General features: G+C 37.4%; 2 protein-coding genes across 2 annotated transcripts; one reads left to right on the top strand and one right to left on the bottom strand.

The window, feature by feature from the left end:
* Nucleotides 1–415: 415 nt before the first annotated feature.
* LOC142174303 (uncharacterized) lies at nucleotides 416–808 on the top strand. The gene has a single exon (XM_075240085.1). The coding sequence runs from the start codon at nucleotides 416–418 to the stop codon at nucleotides 806–808; it is 393 nt and encodes a 130-aa protein (XP_075096186.1).
* A 9,150-nt stretch (nucleotides 809–9,958) lies between these two features.
* Nucleotides 9,959–12,011, bottom strand: LOC107797936 (AAA-ATPase At3g28580-like). The gene is made up of 2 exons (XM_016620859.2): nucleotides 11,159–12,011; nucleotides 9,959–10,852 (listed from the first exon to the last, which is right to left on the bottom strand). Exons 1-2 carry the CDS (start codon nucleotides 11,928–11,930, stop codon nucleotides 10,023–10,025), a joined length of 1,602 nt encoding a protein of 533 aa, XP_016476345.1. The 5' UTR covers nucleotides 11,931–12,011; the 3' UTR covers nucleotides 9,959–10,022.
* Between the last annotated feature and the right edge of the window lie 10,663 nt (nucleotides 12,012–22,674).

The raw sequence follows: 22,674 nt of genomic DNA, 5'->3' as shown, positions 1-22,674 counted from the left end.
TTCCGACCAATGATGCTAAAGGGGTACTAGGTTTTCTAAAGAAGAACATTTTCACACGTTTTGGTACCCCAAGAGCTATACTCAGTGATGGCAGAACCTATTTCTGCAATAGAGCATTCGCACGGCTATTGGAAAAATATGGAGTTTGTCATAAAATGACCATCCCGTACCACCCACAATCGAGCGAGCAAGTTAAAGTGTCCAACATGGAGATTAAAAGTGTCCTCATAAAAACAGTGACTGCAACAAGGACTGACTGAGCAAAGAAATTGGATGATGCATTGTGGGCGTACCGCACAGCCTTCAAAACCCCAATTGTATGTCACCGTACAAGTTGGTGTTTGGCAAGGCATGCCACCTCCCAGTTGAGCTAGAGCATAAAGCACTTTGGGCATTACGGTAGTTAAACTTAGACATGGAGATAACAGGTACTAACAGAGTCACTGTGTTACACGAGCTCGAGGAATTCAGGTTCCAGGCCTTTGAGAGTGCTAGATTATACAAAGAAAGGATGAAATTAATGCATGATAAGCACATCTTGGATCGAAACTTCAAACCTGGAGATCTAGTGTTGTTATACAACTCGAGGTTGAGATTGTTTCCGGGTAAGTTAAAGTCCCGACGGTCAGGACCCTTCAGAGTGGTGCAAATGTTCTTAAGTGGAGTTGTAGAGATTGAATTAGAAGATGGGAAAAACAAGTTCACAGTAAATGGGCAAATGTTGAAACATTACCTTGGAATGGCTGAAGAAAAAGGGGATAAAATGGTAGTCCATTTGGCAGAGCCCCAGTACGCGAATGAGGAGTGATGATCAAATGCTTGCGTCGTGCCGCGACGTTAAATTAGGCGCTGCGTGGGAGGCAACCCACGAGTATGTTGTTAGTATGTTCATGTAACTTCATATATAAAAAAAAACAATGCCAGCACCGCGATCGCAGTGGAAGGCAAACATTCTACCACAGATTTTTCATCCCACCTTGACCGCGGTGGACCGCGGTGAGGTGTGAACATTCTGCCCCAAATTTTTAAACCCACCGCGGCCGCGGTGGACCGCGGGGGTACCAGGTATTTTTTTTTTCCGTTTTACTTATTCTTTTCCTCTTCTTTTAATTTAATAACCCCCCTATTATAACAAAAAACCCCTTCCCCAAATATCAAAACAACTGACATCCCTCCTCATTCTAATTTTTCATCTCCCTTTCTTCACAACCCTAACCCCCAAATCCCTTCTTCTTCTCCTTCTTCTTCACTCATACTAACATCCCCCACCTCCATTCCTCTCACCCATTCTTCAACTAAGGTATGTACTTACCTCTCCTCTCTCTTTTCTATGGTTTTGTGTTGTATTGTGTTGTAGCTTATATAGTTTTATGTTGATATGGTGTTGTAATTGTTGGTAGATTTTTGTAGTTTCTCCTTGTTTTTATATTAAATTTTATTTTTTACCATGATTGGTAAAGGGGTTGTTTATTTAATGTGGTGGAACGGTGTTGTTGGTGGGTGATTGAATGAAGAAAGTGTGGGGTGTGTGGGTGTAGTAGCATATTTGATTTGGGGAAGTTTTGCTAGAGTCACATATGCTGTGTATATGAAGATATTTGTCTTGCCCACAAGGTGTTTGGGAAATTACCCCAATGGATTTATAAGGAGCTAATGTGATATGGTTGTGGTAAAGTCTGAGTAACCATCCATAATCACACACTTCACGCACTCACTAATAGGTGTTTCGTTGTATGACAGGTACAATGAGTTCTTCCAGGAAGAGACGAAACACCGGGCCCTCCGCCAGTGGACCGGGAGGCTCCTCACGAGCTTGGAGCCAAGCCAGTGCACCTCAGTTAGATAACACTCGGTTTGTATCCAGAGCAGCGGAGGATAGGTATAACCAGAAAGCAACTAAGAAGTTACAACATGAGGTGCACATTGATCGCAAGGCTTTGGAGGTGGAATGCCCCAATATGTTTAATGAGCTGAGGTGGTGTCAGTTGGACATCTTCTTCGAGGTACCGGAGGAGACTAATGTTCAACTAGTAAGGGAGTTCTATGCGAACTTGCCAGAACATGATAATGGGGTTGTGACGGTACGCAATACCCCGGTAAACACATCCCTTGACACCATCCGCAAGGTATACAGGCTACCAGTGTTTTGGGGTGAATTTGATCCTTATCGTACTTTTAGCGGTACACTGGCCTTGTGGGAACTCTTCTTGCTGTGTGCCGGACGGAGAATACTTATGGATCAAGCACAGGATTACTCTCAACTCCCACTGTCTGAATTGGGAGGCTAAGTGTTGGCTCACCATTGTCAACAGTCGATTGTTGCCATCCAGCAACACGACAGATGTTAATCTACCACGGGAGTTTTGAAGCATAAAAGAAAAAGCACCACGAAAAAAAAGTAAAAAAATATGGGTTATTAATAATTATAATGGTTGATAAGTGGTGGCTTGTACAAATTGCACCTAATGGATGGGGATGTTTTAAACAAATGAGGTGGAGTGTTGGTTGGCACAACTATGATCTTTAAGTTTAATGTAATTGTATTAAAAGTGCTTAGGGAGGTTAGTCACTATATCTAAATATATCCCACCCGTCCCTTAGCCTACATTACAACCAAGTAAAGTCCTATTGATCTTAGACTGAATGAGCTCAATTAGTAAAGTATTACACTACGGACAAGCCTATGGTGCATCTTTGTGGCATGTAAACATTCTTTCTGAGAGTGAGCGAATTTTGTCTATCTTAGTTCCTACCTGTTCTAATTATCATCATATGTGGAACTACTCTTTTATGTGATGTGAGGGCATGTGATTCATGAAGGAAAGGTAAGTCTTGACTCTTGTATAGAGTGGTTTGAGTAAGTGCTGGTGTTGCATGGCATAACAGGTTTGACTCTTGAGATAAAGGTTGTTCACTACTAGGTACAACTTTTGTAAAATGTTCATGGTGTGAGTCGTAAAGGAAAAGCTTAGGGAAGGAATTTTGATGGAGTGTGGTGGATTGCTCGAGGACTAGGAATGATTTAAGTGTGTGGTGTTGATAGTAGGCTATATAGTTGATATTTACACCTTAATATGACCATACTTTGTTATTGTTTTATAGATAAATTGCCAACAAAATGCTCTAAATAGTGTTATTTTGTTTAGCAGAGAATATTATATGAGAGAAAGCAACATGGAGTGTTTTGGAGGCGATAATGTGAAGAAAAACGCCCACTCGAGAAGTACCCGAATACAAAGAAGCATAAATGGCGTGGGCAAGTCATCGCGACCGCGATGAACCGCGATAGATTAACAACGTAAGGCAGAAAGGTCAGCATTCACCGCGATCGATCGCGGTTGGACGCGACCGCGGTGCACTGTTCACGCTGCTGGAAAGTTTGAGGACCAAATCGTAAAATCGGAGAAACTTTTGTAAAACCCTTATATGCTTTAGAAACTCGCCCAAGATTGTGCTAAGCTGATTTTAGACTACTTTTGGAGGTAAGAACAAGAGTGAGAAGATCAACCAAACATTAGAGTTTTTTCTATCTCCTTTTAATTCTTGCAATTTTACATTATGAACAATTTAGTAGTTTTCTCTTATTTTGTTATGAGTAGCTAAATACTTATCTAGGGTTGCTGGAACCAATTGTTGGTTGAAGTTTTGACTCAAGTTGTTATAATCGAGCCGGATTTATGATATGATTGTTCAACTACGTTTTGTATGATGATTAATCGAATGGCCCCTTGATTAATCGTGTCTAATTACCTTATATTGCTTGAGAGAGAATATTAGGTTAGATAGCTGTTGAACAATACCACTTTTGGGTAATTGAAGATATTCATTACTTGAACTTAAAAGTGGGTTTAGAGATAACAAAACTTTGGTGGGATAATTTAGAGTTGTATAACTATTGTCAGCTAGAGTAGTTCGAGAGAATGCTCTAGTAAATTATTGTAGTTGATCGAGAGATAATTACGATAACCCATAACTCTTAATTCTCATAGAGTAATACGACGAGATTATAGAGGAAGAGTCAAGACCTAAACTAGCAATTGGGGAAATCATTGCCCTAGACCTTTTTACCATTGAATTATCTTTGTTTTAGTTTACTGTTGTTTTTAATAGTAGTTGAAGTAGTTAAACAAAAACCCAATCTTTATTGATCAAAAATCTTGCATCTAGAGATTGATTGAGTTGATAATAACATTGCCGTAGAGTGTAATAGATAGGTTAGTTCCCTAAGGATTCAATTCCATATTTAAAATCGGATTATATTTGCAGTGACTGCTTTGTCCTTTAAAAGGCATAGTTGGGCGTTATCAACAGACGTCAACCAAATTCCCTTGGGCCTTTTTTAAGTATCTAACCACCCTAAGAGCAGCCTCCCATTGAGACTTCTTAGGTTATTGTATGAACTGGCTTAAGGTATGGGTGATATAGCTGATGTTAGGCCTTGTTGTAGCTACATAAATCATTCCACCAATAAACCTTTGATACTGCCCAACATCATCTAGAAGCAGATCATTTTACATCATCTAGAGTGATATTTGGCTTTGCGCCATTGAGTCCCGTCTCAGATATGAGTTCTTGGACATACTTTCTTTGCTTCAATATCACCTTAGCCTTGGACCTTAGAATTTCAATGCCCAAGAATTATTTGAGCTCATCTAGAACCTTCAGTTTTAACTTTTGGTAAAACACCTGTTTTGCCTCAATAATCAGATGATCAATGTTTCTTGTGATAAGCAAGTCATCGACATAAACTAAAATGATCACCATGCCTTCTGGCATTTTCAATTGCTCTGGATGAAGTTTGCTTCCACTAATGCATCAAACAACTTGATATTCCATTGTCTTGATGCATGCTTGAGCCCATATAAAGATTTGAGCAACTTGCAAACCTTATGCTCCCCCTATTTCCTAAAACTTTCAGGCATGTCCATGTAGACCTCTTCGCAAAGGTCACCTTGAGAGAGTATTGTACACATCCATACGATACAAATTCCAGCCATTTGAAACTACTAGAGCTATTGATGATCTCACAGTCACCATCTTTACCACATGAGAGAAAGTGTCATGGTAATCAAGGCTTTCCTATTGGCCCACAGTCACCATCTTTACCACATGGGAGAAAGTGTCATGGTAATCAAGGCTTTCCTATTGGCTATATTCTTTTGCAACTAGCCTTGTCTTAAACCTTTCAATGTCCTAATTTGCTTGATACTTTATTTTATATACCTATTTTTATATCCAAAGTTTTGATCTCCCGCTTCATTGATTCAAGCTACCTAACATCCTTTGCAGCTTGTTTGAAGGTTTTAAGTTCAACCAGTGCACAAAACCTAGCCAAGTAACTTTGATATTTTAGAGTGATACCGTTATAGGAGAGGTAGTTAGTGATAAGATACATGATAGTTCCTTTATGAAATGTAACATAATCCTTTAGCAAAATATGTTGTATGGAACTCCTAGAAGATTTTTTTAGTGGAATATGAGTACCATATGGTGCCATATATTGAGTGGAAATATGAGTACCTTCAGCATGTATAGAGTACTTTATAATACTGTTCCAGTAATACCCTTTGCGAATGCGGTAATAGCCTCGTGTTCGCAAAGTACATCTTCACAGCCCCTGAATAACCCTTTGCGTTTGTGTCCTAGTCCCTGTGAACGCGATGCACAGACCAGGCCACCTTCCGCAAATGTGTAAGCTCTATCGAGAACGCGAATCACAAATCGTCTCCGGCCAAATTCACTATATACGAACGCGATGTCTCCTTTGAAAATGCGTTGAACAAACAACTCAATTGACAAAAATACCCATAGTGAACGCGTCCCCTCTCCCGCGATCGCGAAGCACAACTGAAACACAAGAAAACTAGCAATCTCATACAACTCCGAAATGGTCCGAAATCAATCTGAAATACACCCGAGCCCCTCGGGACCCCGCCTGAACATGCCAACAAGTATCATAACCTAACAAGGACTTACTCGAGGTCTTAAATCAAGCATAACAACATCAAAACCACGAATCACACCTCAAATCGAAGTAAATGAACTTTTGAACTTTCAACTTCCAAAACTCATGCCGAACCACATCAAATCAACTCAGAATGACCTCAGATTTTGCACTCAAGTTCCAAATGACATAACAAAAATTTTCCAACTCTCGGAACAAAATCCGAACACTATATCATCAAAATCAACTTCCGATCAAACTTATGAATATTCCAAAACTCCAAATTGCCAACTTTCGCCAAATTATGCCGAAACCTGCTAGAAGAACCCGATTGAAAATCCGGGCACACGCTCAAGTCTAAAATCACCATCCGGGCCTAATGGAACCATAAAACTTTCGGTCCAGGGTAAAATGAACAAAAGTCAAACTTGGTCAACTCTTCCAACTCAAAGCTTCTAACATGAGAATCTTTCTTCTGAATCGATCCTGAACCATCTGAAAATCAAAACCAACGATTCATATAAGTCATAATATGTCATATGAAGCTACTCAACACTTCAAACAACTAAACGAAATACAAATGCTCAAAATAACCGGTTGGGTCATTACATTTCCATAAAGGAGTTATGTAGATATTGCATTCATAAGCCACGAGAGAATAATTACATTGCAAATCTCCCATTGGTCCTGTAACTCCGCTTTACATGATTCTTTTGTGCGAGTACCATTCACAAACCCTTTCCGCTTCCCTAACAGGGAAACTTTCATCGTCATACTTCATAACTTGTAATTGTCAGACCGTGTGAGCTTCATAGGAATTAAAACGACGCTTGGAGTGCCTGATGGACCAAGATATATATAACGACCCAGCAGGTCATTTTGAGAATTTGCGTGCCATTCATCTATTTGAAGTCTTGAGTAATATCGTATGATATATTATGACTTGTGTGAATCGTCGGTTTTGGTTTTCAGGTTATTCGGAATTGATTTGAAAGAGTTGACCAAGTTTGACTTTTTATTACTTGACTTCGGATCGGAGTTTTGATGGTTCCGTTATGTCCGGATGATGATTTTAGATTTGGGCGTATGCACGAATTTGCATTTAGATGTTTCTAGAATGTTTCGATACTAACTGGCGAAAGTTAGAAATTGGAAGGTTTGGAATATTCATAAGTTTGACCAAGAGTTGACTTTGATGATATCGGGTTCGGATCGTAGTTCCGAGAATTGGAATAGCTTCATTATGTCATTTGGGACTTGTGTGCAAAAATTTGGGTTCATTCCAGGTTGATTTGATATGTTTCGGCATGAGTTTTGGAAGTTGAAGTTCAAAAGTTTATTTAAGTTTGAATTGAGGCGAGATTCGACGTTCGATATTGTTATATGTGATTTGAGGCCTCGAGTAGGTCCATGTTATGTTATGGGACTTGTTGGTATATTCGGACGGGGTCCCGAGTGGCTCGGATGAGGTTCGAATTATTTTGGCTAAGGCTAGTTTGGCAGGGGTTCTGGTTTGACCGCACCTGCGGAGATATGAGCGCAGGTGCAGAGCCGTAAAAATGGCAGTGGCATCGCAGAAGCGGAAAGTGCTGTTGGGAGCAAGAAACTGCAAATGCGGAATTTTCTTCGCATATACGAAGGCGCAGATGCGGTATGTTTAGGCGCAGAAGCGAAGGGCAGCGCAGATGCGAGAATATTTTTTGCACCTGCGTTTGCGCAGGAGCGGAGCTTGTTCCGCAGGTGCAAATGGTGGGTCTCTAGTGCTTCTCCACAGAAGTGGAATTGTTGGTCGCAAAGGGCGGGTCTCCAGTGCTTCTCTGTTGATTCCTCTTGATTTCTTCATATATAGCTCTTTATATTTTAACATCTCTTGATGAAAATCTTAGTTTCACCACTGAATGTAGGAAAATAAATCCAAATAGTGGTCAAACATAGTGGCCTCAAAATGGATCATTTGTGAAAATTCGCTATTATTTATATCAAATTAAATACTATTAAAATTTAACAGTTAAAAATTAAAGTAACAATAAATAGTATTTAATATGATTTTGGCCTCTCTTGAGCCAATTCATGAATTCAATCTTGGAAAAATAATTTTGGAAAAATTTGAGAAAAACCCGCAGCAGTCCCTCATCTTTGAGGTACATTCAAAATGAACCATATCTGTAATAGTCCTTTTAATTTTTTATTTTTATTTTGTGCCTCACACGACTGACACTAATTGTGTGAGGTCTTTTTTTGTCTTATAATTTTGTGAATTCAAAAATATAAGATATAAATTTATAAATTTGTGAGATAAAAAGAAGCCTCACATACATCTAATATCAGTTGTGTGACGCACATCATAAAATTTTTCGCCCTTTTAGGTTTATCAAAATGAAAAATGATCTAGTCATGTGTAACAGAAACCTGTTAGGTATTTTTCCAGATTTTCTTACCATAATTGATTTTCCTATCTGATGAAGGAAAGGAAAATATATTTATCATAATTGGGTTTTTCCTTTGCTAGAAGGAAAATATAATTTTTCTATATTTGGCTAGTCTCTTTTCTTGTAGGAAAAGGTTTGGAGTTCTATAAATTGAAGATCTGGCTTTCTCATTCAGCAACATCCACAATGTAGTCATATGAGGTTTGAGAGTCGTGTTTAGGGAGAGAACTTTACGAGACAAGCATTATTGTGTCACTTGTGTTTGTCTCTTCGTGAGGTGTTCTCTCGATATTTTGTACTCTCCCTTTATATAGTGGATTGCTTATCTCCATCCGTGGATGTAGGTCAGTTGACCGAACCATGTTAAATGTTTATGTCTCTTTTGGTATATTTCTCTTTTGTTGTTTGATTTATCGTCGCTGAAAGTTTGCTTTATTGGCTTTCACATGACACCTGATTATTTTCGATCCTAACAAAATCGTCTATGTGATACGCTACCACTTCAAAATTCCAGAATAGTTCTTTACCTTTTGATAAAATTTTAAAATGGTTCTTAAAATCAGCCACAAATTACACAATGCATGTGAACTATTTCCACAAGTTACACGATTAACAAATTACAGTATTACACTAACAAGTTAACAATATATTTTCACATTTTTAACCTCTCAAAAATGCATTTATCTTTACCCCCCATATCAACTTGGTTGCGACACCACATTGAAAAAGTTTTAAAAAGCACTGTTAGTTCTTTCCAATGTAAACAGTTCTTTTACAATCATTCATACCGCAACAATAGATCATTTATACTTCTTTCTTTCCTATAAACACTAAAGAAGTACATATGAATTAATTTTCGTCAATGAAAACATATTAAGTGATGAACACGTAATTTCCTTTAGCTTTATTTATAAAGTTAAAATTAATTTTATTTAACTCGTTAAATTATAGTATAATCTTTCTACACTTGGTGGCGCAACATAAAACTATTTTGGCTTCTAGAAGTTAAATACAAGTGTATTATAATTAGTTGCCAATTGCTATAGTATATATCCTCATTTTATTATGAATCTACTACACGTGAACCATATTAAGATGCACAGTTGCTGAAAATGAACCAATCGTTTATTAAATAGCTACTGATGTATATGCTTAATTGCTTATAACTTATTATTAATCTCACCAACTGCATAATACCACTTTCATAATTGCAATACTTGTGAAATCGATCAACTCCGAAATTTAAACGAAAAATTTGATATCTCTAACATACGAAAATGTTTTTTTTTAAAAAAAATTATTATTATTATTATTAGTAAATGTAACAAACCATTAATTCCATGACAACTTAGACTAGCTATTGTACCAGCACAAAAAAAAAGCAATCCGGTGTCCAAAGTATCTCGTGTTCACGAATGATTTAGGGAAGAGTAACCCTCTAAGGGTGTGATGTAGACAGTGGTCTATCCTAATGCAATCATTAGTGTCTGCTTGTGAGGCTCGAAGCCCTGACCTATAGGTCACACAGTTATCAAGACATAAAATAAACTTCACAAGTACACCTAATAGCCAATTGTACAAAACATAAAGAGCTAAAACACCTCAACATTTTATTTGTAACTTCTAATTAATCGAACATTTCCAGAGGATCAATCTTTGCTAACATCACCATTTTCCTTGGCACTACCATTTTCCTTAGTACCATTACTCTCTGACTTCTCATTCTTGTTTACACCATCAACAGCTGCTAATTTTTTCTTTTTTTCCTCTTTCTCTTTCACTTCTTTCTCCTTCTCAGCCTTTGCTCTCTCTTCTTCTTCTTCCTTAGCCTTCAATTTTGCTTCCTCCTTGGCATTTTCAAGAGCTTCAATCAATCTCTTCAAGCAAGTATCTGCATTTTCCTTTGAAGACTTAGGCATCAAATTCTCAGCAATATCAGCAGGAGTCATATTAGTTTCCCCCAATAAACGTCGAATCTCAGGAAAATAATCATGAGATTCGACGTCAAGATAATTATATGCAAGCACCTTGAACGACTCAAAACAACAATAGGATAACACAATATGTTTATCCATTCTACCCCTCCGAATTAGAGCAGGATCAAGCTTTTCCACATAGTTAGTAGTGAAAACAATAAGCCTTTCACCACCAATAGCTGACCATAAACCATCAATAAAGTTCAAAAGCCCAGATAAAGTTACTTCACTTTTCTCTTTCGCCTCTCCTTTTTTCATCTTTTCCGCGATGGCATCTTTCTCGTCTTTTTCTTTATCTTTCTCGTCTTTCTTCTTCTTCTTCTCCTCCCTTTGACCGGTAAGGTCAAGGGAACAATCGATGTCTTCAATTACAATAATAGACTTACTTGTAGTGTCTATCAACAACCTTCTTAGCTCGGTATTGTCCTTAACCGCTGTCAATTCAAGATCATAGATATCATATTCCAAGAAATTAGCCATAGCCGCAATCATGCTAGACTTACCTGTTTGGAATCGAAAATAACATGACGTCATGCAGAGCTCATACAGCAAATCTTGGCGAATATAAATGAGATGACAAAGAGAATTATACTAAAATGGCATAATATACTATATTATAATTAGGTCAGTTGACCTAAGTCAATCTACTATAAGAGAATATTGAGAGATACTCAATTTATGGATGGCCAAAACTTTTCTACCAAGAAACATATGAAGGTGATTTATTCCTATTTAGAAGTCTTTTTTCCTATTTTTTCAAGAAAGACAGTCCTAATAAATTAAAAAATAGGACAAAATTCTAACATTACCTGTCCCGGGAGGACCATAAAGAAGATAACCACGCTTCCACGCCTTGCCAATCTTGGCATAATAATCTTTTGATTTTCTAAATGTTTGGAGATCATCCATAATCTCTTGTTTCTTGTTTGGATCCATAGCCAAAGTATCAAAAGTTGATGGATGTTCAAACACTACTTGACTCCATATCCTCCAACCCCTATATCTATAACCACCTGACTCTCCCTTATTGTTTGTGTACAACTTCCTCTGCCTTTCTCTAACAGCAATCGCCTTCCCTTCGTCCAACACATACTTCAAGTATGAATTGGTGATAAGCTCGCGATTCTTTCTGTGAAATTTGAGCTTGAAATACCTCTTGTCATCCTCCTTCCACAATGAAATTGTCTGTTTGTTGGCTAATTTTTGGCTCGAAATCCACCAAACCTTCTCGCCTTTATATTCATCGGTTATCTCCTCGTGATCATCCATTGTTAGGACAACAGATTGACCATCTTTTACTACGTTGGCTTTGAGACGCTTAGCTTGTGTGCAGGAGTTCTTACTCAGGTATCTTTCGATTGCAACATAAGCTTTGCTCCGCTCGAACCAGCCATCAGTATCATATTCATGAAAAATAATGTGCATATAAGGGTAGAAATAACTTATGATTTTATCTGTATACCTCCTAATATGGCCACGAAGTTGGTGAGGAAAATAGTTCTGGTACATGGTCCAAGTGAACATGATTGCTGCAATGGTTGGACCCAACTGAGTCCAAACATCTTGCATCATCATCATCATCTTAATTAATTTCTCTCCTTTTTTTCACTTAGAAATAATATATAACAACACTTGATCAAGTGTACGTGAATGTTTGATCACTAAATGATGGTCTCTTATATAGTATATAGGAAGCACTAGCGTTGCTGTATCTTCCTAGCTCGCCAAGTTTGAATAATAGTCCTCCTCCATTGTATTTTATGTGATATTTATTGAATGAGCACGACCTTTAAACGTAAAGAAAGACTTTTAAAATTTAGTATCTAGAACAAGTGTAAATATTTGTGTAACTACAAAGCATTTTATTACAAGATAAAATAAAAAGTTAAAAATTAAATTATCTCATTTTTTTTTTGAACAAACTAAAAAAGAAAGTACATCACATAAAAATGGAGAGAAAGAATTTCTTTTTAAATTTGGGTGATGTGACCATATATATATGCAAAGCAACTCATGGCTGCTTGACAACATTTGTGGCCTAAAGCCACAGTTTAATTGGAGGCCTTCAACTTAAACAAAAACTTTTAATTTTTATTTAAAGTCTATTGTTCTAGTTTTTTGAGATGCAAAGTTGTTCATAATTTTTTTTATAATCGATTTCTTCTAATAATACTGTCTCGGATGATAATATAACTAATCTTTTTAATCTTTCTCGAGACATTGCTGATCTTAGGCAAGATTTTATTAATTTTAGTTTTGAAAAAAATCCTTTCGGTGAGACAACTGTTAATATTATTCTATAGGCAATATAAGTATTTGAAAAAGAATCAAGTTTTTTTTTATCTGATTGAATAAAAATCAATTAGAGCATTATCTTCAACTTGACTTAATTTTTAACCACCAAATAAAAAACAAAAAATATTTTTATATGCCTCAAATTGTTCAAATCTTTATTGAAGTGAAAAATGGCTTGATCTACTATGTATAAGTACTAATCAACTCTAAAAGATTCTTTTAAAAACTTTGTAGTTTAATTTTATTATTATAAATATTTACATCAAACTGTTCCTTTATATATATATATTTCGCGTTTGTTACAAATAGTATAAGAGGCAGATCCAAGAATTGGAGGTGGCAGGTGCCATATTTACTTTAATGCAATGACTATAATGTTTGTTAGAAATGTATATCCAGTTCGGTTCGATCTCTTCTAAGTTTATTCAAGTCAACTTAATCGGTTTTTTATTTACAAATATGAAAATTACATATTTTATACATAAAAAAACAAATAGAATCAACATTTTGTACAATATATCACATCTCTATTATTAATAATACAAGTAAAATCAATATTTTCACTAGTGGAATTATATTCTTTCTTATAAATTAAAAATAAATTATCACATGTAAAATTAATAGTAATATTTTTGATTTAGAGAATCACACCGTCTCTATTAAAGAAAAAATTTCACAAGTAAAATAATATATTGGATAAGAGAACTACACCAATTCAGAATAAGAAAAATAGTAAAAACATCTTCAATAGTTAAACAACACTCCATAAGTAAACGTAAATTCCATAATTTACAAGTCCCCAAAACTAAAAACCAAAAGTTTTATGGTTTTCTTGTACAATACGTATGAGATTTTCATTACAATTTAAAAGTAAACAGTTTTAAACTTTACACAACCATAGACAAGTACAAAATTATGATATGGTAATTAACCAAAATAAATTATAAAAATGAATTTGATCTCAATCCAAAATTCTCATCGACACCCAAGTTTTTCAGTTATAAAAGAAAAAGACTTAGATATTTGAGATTAAGAGCAATTCTTTTATTTACCCATACCGAGTATTTACATCAAATTATATTAATTTATAATGTCTATATCACACCCTTTGGGTGCAGCCCTTCCCGAATAATATGTGAACAAAGAATGGTAGCCCCCAAATTCGCTTTAGTTGCTTCACGTTTGAGCCGCCCTGGAAGAAACTTGTCACGACTTTAAACCCGGACCCGATCGTGATGACACCTCTCGTGAAGACAAGGACAACCGATACTTTCCAATTTTAGTTTTAAACAATTAACAATGAGAATTAATTCTAAAACGTAATAAATAATCCAAAAGTAAGCAGTTAACGGAACAATTTGCGGAAAATAAACCCAACACAGCCCGATACCGGGGTGTCACTAGTCATGAGCATCTACCAATTCTAACACAAGTCTGAAAAGTCTACAAATCTATTACAAAGTCACTAATAAGGGAAAAGAAGTGAGATAAGGGGGAGAAACACGGGACTGCGGACGCCAAGCAGCTACCTCGTGAACCCCGAAGTCTGCCGGGAGCTCTCAACTCTCGCTAGCAGGATTAACAACACCTGAATCTGCACACGGGGTGCATGGAGTAAAGCGAGTACTCCAACTCAGTGAGTAATAATCATAAATAAAGACTGAAAGCAAGAAATCACGTAAGACATATTACAGGCTATAATGAAGCAGTAAAAAGCCAGTAAAATAGTGAATAAGTAAAGATATGTAAAAATCATTTCAGTTCAGTTTAAACTTCATAAAAGGCCTTTTTAACAATTAAGCAGGTAAATGACAGGCAATTAGGAAGATAAACACATAAAGGTTCGCCCCTCAGGCAATATCATAGAACAACACTAGCCCCTCGAGCTATATCTCACATCACAATGGGTATCCGCGCTCACTGGGGGTGTGCAGACTCTTGGAGGGGCCCCTTACGGCCCAAGCGCAATATCAAGCCATCTTGTGGCATCATCACTAGGCCCTCAGCCTCATATCAACAAGCCACCTCGTTGCATACAAATCTCAGGCCCTCGACCTCATAATGATAATAAGGTGTTTCCTTACAATATAGGCCCTCGACCTTACTCAGTCAAAATTCTCACAAGCCACTCGGGCAATAGTAAAACATGATGCTCAGCCCAAAATATCATTTAAAATCTCATTTAAGTGTTAAAGCAGAGTAAACATGGTTGAGTTACGAAAACAGTAGAATATAGCATGACTGAGTTCAAGTATAAAGTCAAAACAGTAAGGAAATATCAATAAAAATCCCCTAAGGGTTCAAATAGTTGGCACGAGGCCCAAATATGGCGTTCAGCCCAAAACATGATGATAGCAAATAGTTTTCAGTTAAATACGCGGTAAAATAGTCATTCGGGACGGACTAAGTCACAATCTCCAACAGTGTACGACTCTACGCTCGTCATCTAGCGTGTGCGTCACTTCATTATAGCACAACGATGTGAAATTCGGGGTTTCATACCCTCAGGACATCATTTACGATCATTACTCACATCAATCCGGTCCAAACTCTAGCCCGCGACGCCTTTTCCCCTCGAATCGGCCTCCACTTGCGTCGAATCTATCCAAAATCATAATCACGACGTCAATATATGCTAAGAGAACAAAGCCCAAACGAAAATATTCAATTTACAATATAAATCCCGAAATTACCAAAACCTGACCCCCGGGCCCACGTCTCGGAATTCGATAAAATTTACATCAATGGATTCCTTATCACTCCCCGAGTTCATTCATACCAAAAGCACCAAAATCCAACCACAAACGACCCCTCAAATCCCAATTTCTAGGTCTCTAATTTCAAGCCCTAGTTCTTCAATTTTAGACTTAATTTCCATGATTAATTAGGTAGATTTCACATTAAAATCGAGTATTAAGTCCATGAATCTTACCTCCAAGTGATTCCCCTTGAATCCATCTTTAATCCTTTTCAAAAAGCTCCAAAAATGGTAGAAATAAACCCCAAAATCGCGGACAAGACGACTATTTAAACATTCTGCCCAGGCCTCATTTCCTTCTTCGCGAACGCGGTCAACACTTCGCGTTCGCGAAACACAAATCAACTTTGACCAAAATTTCCTTTTCGCGATCGCGACCTGCCTATCGGGAACGCTATGATTCCCCAGACAACTCTTCGCGAACGCACCCCTTCTATCGCGAACGCGATGAACAAATCGACCTCAAACCCGGCTGACCAATTTCTTCTGCGCGAACGCGGAGCCTCCCCGCAAACGCGATGCCCAATCACTCAGCCCTTCGCGAACGCGGAGCCTTCCTCGCGAACGCGAAGGCTTAAATCCCAGCCTTCACCAACTAACCCTTCGCGAACGCGAGGACCTACTCGCGAACGCGAAGGTCTAATTCCTCTGCAACACACAGTAGTTTTTCTGCAATTCCAAACAACATGAAATGGTCTGATTGACCACCCGAAACTCACCTGAGGCCCCCGGGACCTCAATCAAACATGCCAACATATCCCATAATCTCATTCAAACTTGTTCCAACCTTCGAAACGCTCAAAACAACATCAAAACACCAAATTCGCATCGGATTCAAGCCTAAGAATTCCAAAATCTTCTAAATTACGCTTTTGATCAAAGACCCAATCAAACCACATCCGAATGACCTGAAATTTTGCACACCCGTCGCAAATGACACAACAGAACTACTGCAACTCTCGAAATTCCATTCCGACCCATATATCAAAATCTCACCTACCACCGGAAATCGCCAAAAAATCCAATTTCGCCAATTCAAGCCTAAATCTACTCCGAACCTCCAAAATTCATTCCGATCACGCTCCTAAGTTCCAAATCACCTCCCGAAGCTATCCGAACCATCGGAACACACATCCGAGTCCTCTAACACATAAGTTAACATTCAGTTGACTTTTCAAACTTAAACTTCTTTAAACTAGACTAAGTGTCTCAAACCTTACCAAATCCTTTTCGAACCCGATCCAACCAATCCGATCACATATAGAACCGATAGACAAAGCAATAAGAAACAGAAATGGGGGAAACAGAGCGACAACTCATAAGACGACTGGCCGGGTCGTCGCAAAACTGTTGAGTAAATGCCCGGTGGGACTACTGTTTTACCGGCCAATCTTGAAATACTATAGTAGTACAAAATTTCTTGTCCTGATCAGGAGACTTATTCATCCATAGGCAAGTTCCTTGAGAACAAGGAGGATTAAATTAAGATTAAGATCCAGAGCTGGATCCACTAATATCCGAATGCAAATGAACGTTTTGTCTTTTTCCAAGGGATCATATATCATCTTAAGATGTCATTGTGGTTACGTATGGTAGAGGGAATAGTGATCATATTGCTAATAACATAGTTATTATTTTAATTATTCCCTCCGTTTTAATTAATTTATGTGAATCTATTTAACTGGCCACGAAGTTTAAGAAAAAATAAAAATTTTTGGAATTTGTGATCCTAAACAAATCAAAAAAAGGCCCAAAGTATTTGTGTAGTTATAAAAGCTTCTCAATAAGAATAGAATTGTAAGTTTAAGCTAAATTATTTCCAAATTTAAAAAATAATTATTCTTTTTCGAACGAATCAAAATAAATAGGTTCGTATAAATTGAAACGGACGAAGTATCTATTATTCGATGTTCCAAGTTCGCAGTCCCAACTAAGACAAATTTAAAAAATTGAAAAGCCAAAAAGGGGGTCGCTAAAGTTAGATAATTAACGTACCATAAAGTTCAGTCTTCATTATTGTCTTTGTTTATTACATAAGACGACACTTTGTTTAGGTGAAGGTGCCCCAGCCACCCACAAAAGTTGTTCATGTTGTCATGCTGATATGTACGAATATATTTTTCGAAGGAAATTCAAGCGCACTGCAATAGAATTTTCAATGACCCACTACTAATTTCTGACTTGTCTTTTGAAGATACAAATGACTTAAATAAACTCTAGACTATTTATTGAGTTAAAAGAGGCAAAGTCACCTTTTGCTAAGGGGGTCAACGTCGAAATATTACTCCACACCGTATTATATTGTATATATACAACAATAACAACATACCCAGTATTATTCCACACCGTGGGGTTTGGGTATTTAATGTGTACGGAGATCTTACCCCTATCTTATAAGGATAGAGAAGTTATTTCTCATATACCCTCGGCTCGGGAAAGCATAATATCACGTCCTTAGTTGTTAACTAAGTACACGTGCGACACTTGACAACTCGCTCACGATCTTGCACAACTTGCTCACGTTCTTGCTATGCCAAGTCAGCCTTACTATACTCAAGATCGCTAAGAGAATGGAAGAAAGAACACAAGAGAATTGTTAAAGGAAGCTTTGTATTAGAGAAAATTTGAATTGTTTGCTTGGTGAATTATAAATGAGTGACCCCCTTTATATACTAGTCTCCTAGGGGCTAGTATGTAAATATTAATTATTATACAAGTCCTTGATATTTACAAGATAAGGGCTTTCTCTAGAATTCTCTACAAGTCTAGAAGATTCTAAAGACTTTCTTAGCAAATCTATAAGGATCTAGGTTCTTCCTAAGGAAATGTCCATACCTCTCTAGAATCTTCTCACAAATGCTAGCCTTCTTCTTGTGTAACCTTTCACATGGCATTAATATATGCCAAATGATGCCTATGTGGCATGATGACATGGCGGGTCATCACAATAAGCACCATATTACTGAAAATATAGACAAGAAGGGACAATACCAAATAACTATATAAAAGCAGAATAAAAACAACAAGATAGTAAAGTGATCAACAATGAATGAAAACAATGGTTAGTTATAAGAACCTACTACCAATAGAAAGCGAAACTACATGCCAATATTATGTAATGAACGCCCTAGACCACCTACTCTACTACCCTAATCCTCGACCTCCATACCTTCCTATCAAGGGTCATGTCCTCGGTCAGCTGAAGCTGCGCCATATCTTGCCTAATCACCTCTCCCCACCTCTTCTTTGGCCTACCTCTACCTCTCCATAGGCCCTCCAATGTCAACCTCTCATACCTCCTCACCAGGGCATCTATGCTCCTCCTCCTCACATGACCAAACTACCTAAGCCGCACTTCCCACATCTGTCCTCAATAGGGGTCACTCATACCTTGTCGCGAATAACCTTTTTTTTGATCCTATCTAAATTGGTGTGCCCGCACATCCATCTCAACATCCCCATCTCTACTACTTTCATCTTATGGACATGAGCAATCTTTACTGGGCAACACTCAGCCCCATACAACATCGTTGGTCTGACCACACTCTATAGAACTTACCTTTAAGTTTCGTTGGTACCTTTTTATCACACAAAACACTGGAAGCGAGTCTCCATTTCATCCATCCCGCCCCAATACATTGTGTGACATCTTCATCAATCTCCCCATCCCCCTGAATAATAGACCTAAGGTACTTAAAACTTCCTCTCCTAGGGATGGCCTACGAGTGCACCCTCATCTCCCTTACCCTCATTGAGTCTTGCCACTGAACTTACACTCCAAGTATTCTGTCTTGGTCCTGCTCAACTTGAAACTTTTAGACTCCAGGATCTGCCTCCATACCTCTAATTGCGCGTTCACACCATCTCGTGTCTCGTTTAATTAATATAATATCATCTGCAAATAGCATGCACCACAACATCTCCCCTTGGATATGGCACGTTAATACATCCATCGCTAGAGCAAACAAAAAAGGGCCTAGTGCCGCCCCCTGATGCAACCCCATCATAACCGAAAAATGGTCTGAGTCCCCACCCACCATCCTCACTCGGGTCTTTGCTCCATCGTATATGTCCTTAATCAACTTAACAAAAACAACAAGTATACCTCTAGCCTCCAAACATCTCCACAAAATCTCCCTCAGATCTTTATCGTACGCCTTTTCTAAGTCGATGAACATCATATGCAAGTCCTTCTTTCTCTCCCTATACTGCTTCATCAATCTCCTAACAAGGTGTATGACTTCTGTAGTCGAACGCTCCAGCATAAATCCGAACTGGATCTCGAAAACAGACACACTCCTCCTCACCCTTAGCTCTACTACTCTCTCCCAGACTTTCATAGTATGACTAAGTAGCTTGATACCCCGATAGTTATTGCAATTTTGGATATCACCCTTGTTCTTGTATGCATTGTCACACCTCCTTTTTCACCTACACCCCCGGAAAGGTATATAAGGGAGTTTTTTCCAATTAAAGTACAATCGAAACGGGATTTATTATTAAAAGATTCAGAGTCGCCACTTGGGAGATTTATGGTGTCCCAGGTCACCGGTTCAAATCCCGAATCGAGGAAAAGATTGACTCTGTAATACAGTCCACGAACACAGGTATCCGGGTAAGGAATTCTGTTAACCCGGGAGAAGGTATTAGGCATTCCCGAGTTCCGTGGTTCTAACACGGTCGCTCAACTTGTATAATTGACCTATTATCTGATTTTAATACATGTTTTAACCTATGTGCAATTTTTACTTTATAACCGCTTTTAATCAATTATTTTTTTTAAAAAAATTCAACGTTATCAAAAATACGTCTTGAAACACGTCACATAAATGCACCCATGGTCTGCAACATATTTTATCCAACATTGTTGAGATTTGTATTTGGGTCACATAAATGCACACCCAAATTTATGAAGGTAAATTATTAAAATAACGCGCCTAAGGTAACTGCGCATTTTTAGCTTTGGGAGGGCCATGAAAATTCAACTAAATGGCACGCCTCGATTTCTAAAGATTTGAATATTAATCAAATGAGGGCCATGCATTTTGAGGTTTTGTTCGGCATGGTACACCTCAATTTATTCTAACCGAAAGGTTTCTAAATTAGCTCATGAGGGCCATAGACTAGGTGATTGGATAACACACCTCAATTTTTCAAGGAAAAGCAATTAGTTAAGCTACGAATATTTATTTTTACAACTAATTAATTTAGGTATCACAACCACGCCACGAAGACCGTACCTGTAGTTACAATGATTTAAGTATGGGCCTATAACAACTAGCACTTACAAACTTTCTTCTATTTGGAATTATATTTGGCAAAAAATCAACTAGTAAAGGAAAAATGGGCCGATGAGCTTGTTCAGCCAAGTTAAAACTCGATCTCTCTTTTCTATTGTCAAACGAACCAAAAATTCCATTAATATATAGTATCTATCCCTACTTTATTGAGCAGGACCAAACAGAAGAATAAATCAACAAAAAAAGCCTAACTAAAACAAGAAAAAAAACACTATTAGCTAATCCAATCCCTTTGTTTTTTGTGCTTACACCCCCCATGACCAACTTAGATCCAAAATAAATTGTTCAATTCTTATATATAATGTAGATTGATAAGTCAAATTTACCCCAAAACCCATATATTCACCAATGTTGAGATAAGGAAACAAATCAGATCAAATGATCCAAAAATCAGTAAAATGAACTGGAATGCCATATTGTATATTCATTTGTACACGCAAGTAACAGACATACGGGTAAATAACCAATGAAGAAATGAAAGTATGGACCTTCTATTAGCTGAAATTTTGGAGCAAATACAATAAAATAGAAACTCTAGAACAATAATCCTCAAACGAGCTACAGACTAGGACCCTGGACCGAAATCGTCACCGAATGGACTCATCTCGACTGGGTTTGGATGGTGGCTTCAAGCTGATTTTCACACCGGGTTGGGGCATTTTTGCGATGGTATAAGGCTGGATTTACGTGACTGAAACATGGGGTTGTTAACTGGTAATTTTCGATCAAAGAAGGCGTGGTTTTGAGGTTGGTTTTGTGGTCGTTTTACGGTTGCATTTACGGCTTCTCGATTTTTTTTAAATTATCTGCTTTCCTATCGTCACTCTCTATCTATCTTTCTATTATGTGTATTACCGTGTGTGTATTTCTTTTAATTGAGAAAAACAGAAGATCCAGTCCTTAACCAAATCAATCATCACAAATGAAAGGGCATACCAAAATCAGGTTTCATAGACTGATGACCAAGCAATGATAACCATGAAATTTTAAACTTCAAAGTATGAAAACCGTATTCCTGGACTAAAACCATGCATTCTATTCTATACTTGAAATAATAACATTATAACTAATCAGTTATGACTCTTTATACCACATTCATGCTTGGTCAAGTTTTGTCTTAACAGTCCATGGTTCAATTATAACATAATAGCTTAGTTAAATCCAACTAAAAATAACTAAATTACATGGAGCTAGATGACTAGGCATATAAACATCATAAAAGAACAATATAGATTTGATGTTATGCTTCCAATTCTCATTTCGTCTTCATTGTGAAATCTACAGTCATCAGAAGTCAAGGGAATGTACCTGATTACAACATCAAGACAAACAAAGCCAAAAGGAGTGAGGAGTCAGCAATACACAACAGCAAAAATAGCACTAGCAACAACAATTCAACCCAGGAAAATGAATTGGAAATAAGAGAAAACTATTTCAGTTGAGCAATAACCAAGCAACTTCACAACCAAACTTCGAACAACCAAATCTACTCCATTCCCACACCAGATTCTTGGACAATCTTCAGAGAACTACAAGCCTCTTCCAATTATAGAGAAGAAATGCAATGGAACAGTAATTCTTCCTTCTTGTTTCTAGATTTTTTTCCAGCTCTTAATTCTCTCTTCCCTTCTCTCTTGTGTATCCCCCCTCTTTCAAGTCTATTGTTCTCCCTTTTTTAAACTTCCAGCCTCCCCCCTTTCCAGCTCATCTTTTCTTTATAATTGTATTATTTCAGCTTTTTGAAATGTTCCCCCATGTTGTCTTACTTTACAACTCTTAAAAGTATTGAACATGGTGTCCTTTGCATTGCTGATCCCCTTTTTATTAAATTAATCCCTAGACTAATCCTACCATGTGCTAGCAACTTCTTAAGTAGGTGAGATACACCTTTTATTAAACAATTCTTAGGCTATCTTAAAGGCTTCCTAATTAATTTCAAACATAGTTGGGATTTGAATTCTTTCAGACAAAT

Source organism: Nicotiana tabacum, chromosome 20, assembly GCF_000715075.1.
Source record: "Nicotiana tabacum cultivar K326 chromosome 20, ASM71507v2, whole genome shotgun sequence".
NCBI lineage: Eukaryota > Viridiplantae > Streptophyta > Magnoliopsida > Solanales > Solanaceae > Nicotiana > Nicotiana tabacum.
The sequence above is the reverse complement of the archived record's forward strand: the minus strand, read 5'-3'. Positions and strand labels throughout refer to the sequence as shown.

What these genes read in the sequence shown, in the direction of transcription:
- LOC107797936 (XM_016620859.2), bottom strand. Translation starts at nt 11,930, where the DNA reads ATGATGATGATGATGCAAGATGTTTGGACTCAGTTGGGTCCAACCATT. An exon ending in TTATGGTCCTCCCGGGACAG is followed by an intron (nt 10,853 to 11,158) that starts GTAATGTTAGAA and finishes GATTCCAAACAG; the next exon opens with GTAAGTCTAGCATGATTGCG.
- LOC142174303 (XM_075240085.1), top strand. Translation starts at nt 416, where the DNA reads ATGGAGATAACAGGTACTAACAGAGTCACTGTGTTACACGAGCTCGAG.